This window comes from Pygoscelis adeliae, unplaced genomic scaffold (assembly GCF_000699105.1).
Source record: "Pygoscelis adeliae isolate BGI_AS28 unplaced genomic scaffold, ASM69910v1 Scaffold404, whole genome shotgun sequence".
NCBI lineage: Eukaryota > Metazoa > Chordata > Aves > Sphenisciformes > Spheniscidae > Pygoscelis > Pygoscelis adeliae.
Window position 1 is genome coordinate 739 of NW_008824598.1, and position 1,768 is coordinate 2,506.

General features: G+C 64.6%; 1 protein-coding gene across 1 annotated transcript in view; it reads right to left on the minus strand.

The window, feature by feature from the left end:
* LOC103915490 (collagen alpha-1(VII) chain-like) overlaps window positions 1-1,768 on the minus strand; it is a gene marked incomplete at its 3' end in the record, with an annotated part of 18,655 nt that overhangs the window by 651 nt on the left and 16,236 nt on the right. The window contains exons 32-37 of the mRNA XM_009322324.1: window positions 1,674-1,738; window positions 1,427-1,462; window positions 1,041-1,292; window positions 859-894; window positions 646-681; window positions 257-292 (exon numbers count right to left, since the gene is read on the minus strand). Of these exons, the coding sequence (XP_009320599.1) occupies window positions 257-292; window positions 646-681; window positions 859-894; window positions 1,041-1,292; window positions 1,427-1,462; window positions 1,674-1,738 (461 nt within the window). The remainder of the gene's footprint in view (window positions 1-256; window positions 293-645; window positions 682-858; window positions 895-1,040; window positions 1,293-1,426; window positions 1,463-1,673; window positions 1,739-1,768) is intronic.

Consider the following 1,768-nt stretch of genomic DNA (forward strand, 5'->3'; position numbering starts at 1 on the left):
CCCCGCAGCCGCTCGGACACTGGCAGAAATGAGTCTGAGCTCCCATCATAGGCACCCGTGAGCTCCTTCAGGGATGAAATCTGGGAGGGAGGGAGGGAGGGAGGGAGGGAAGAGCTATCGGTCAGGGGGTCAGTGCAACCCAGCTGTGGCAGCACCCCATGGCCCCGCCAACCCATCCCGGGTTGCTCAGGTTTCCCACTGCCTCCCATGTCCCCACTCCTGACAGCCCCCAGCCCGACAGCCAGGCACTATGTACCTTGATGCCAAGCGCTTCCAGGCTACGTTCAATATTCTGCAATAAAAAGACATTAAAAACAAAGCGAGTGTTGGCTTGCTCCCACCGTGGGAGCTGTGGAAAGTCCTCTGTCCCCCAGGGCTGATGTCCCAGCCCAGCAGCTTGTGGGGGGGACTCACCACTGCGGTCCCAGGGTCTCCGCGTGCTCCAGGGTTGCCAGGCCGCCCCTAGGTTTGCAGGGAGAGAGGGAATGCAAAGATGTACAGAGGTGCGGTGGGTGAGGCGAGCAGTGCTGATGCTGCCCTCAGTAGGTTTCAGAGTTAACACTGCTAGTGCTGCCTGTGCAGGGGCTGTGGTTGCCACCACGCTGGGGTGCTCGCAGCTTATCAGGCTTGGTGCTTGGTACTCACCGGCTCCCCTCGCAGTCCAGGCTCCCCCGGGTCCCCCTGAAACACAGCAAAGGCATCAGGTGGGGCAGAGCCAGGCTGCCCAGCCCCAGCTCCTGTGCCAGGGTCCAGCCCTGCCAGCCTGGGGGCAGGGAGTCCCACCAAGGACTCATCCCCTCTGGCACGGGGTCCTCCAGACCTTTGCCTTGCGGGGCTTGCGGGCAGGAGCACACCTACCTTCAGTCCAGCCACCCCACGGAGGCCTGGCGAGCCCTGGCAGATGCAGAGGGGACACAATGGCACCCGGCACCCATGGACATGGGGCAGTGCCCCAAGGGAGCCATGGGCAGGAGTCTTGCCTGCCCCACGGCAGCCCAGACTCCAGGGTCCGGTGCTGGGTGGGCTTGAGGACTACGCACCTGGCCTGGGGGGCCGACCTGCCCCGGGATGCCAGGGAGCCCAGGGGGGCCGAGGGGGCCTGGCACACCTCTGTCCCCCTGCTCGCCCTTGGCACCACTGTGGCCCTGCCAAGAGAGCAGTGTCACCCCCAGGACCTGGGTGCCCAGGTCTGTAGCCGGTGGGGGCATGTACCCACCACCCCCCATCACCACGCTCCTCTGTGGAGAGGTACTCACATCTCTGCCAGGGGGTCCCGCGTCACCTTTGTCTCCCTAACCAGGAGGGAAAGGAGTTAGAGGGATGCTGCCCCAAAATGATGCTCCTGGACCCAGGCAGGGAGAAGCCACGCTGGTGTGTGGTGACTGTGCAGAGACTGCACAGGGACACCCGGGGCTCAGCTCCTTACCTTCCTCCCGTCCTCTCCCGGTGTCCCGTCTTCTCCCTGGGGACACAGGCTGCCAGTCAGCACCTGGCTCGACTGCCCAGCTACCCCTGGCACAGGCACCAGAGGATGGGGACAGGCACCGGGGGCACAGCTCAGAGCGCAGGGGCCCTTTGCCGCATGTCCCCCTTGCCTTTATGTTGGACTGGGATCACTGTCCCTCAGGACCCTTGAGTGAGCCCCAAAGCCAAGCCCTGCTCCCCCTACTCACATTCTTGCCACTGAGGCCAGGTTTGCCGTCATCACCGGGTTTGCCCTGGGAGGAAGCCGAGGCAGGGCGACACCCACCCGCTGGCTTGCCCCACC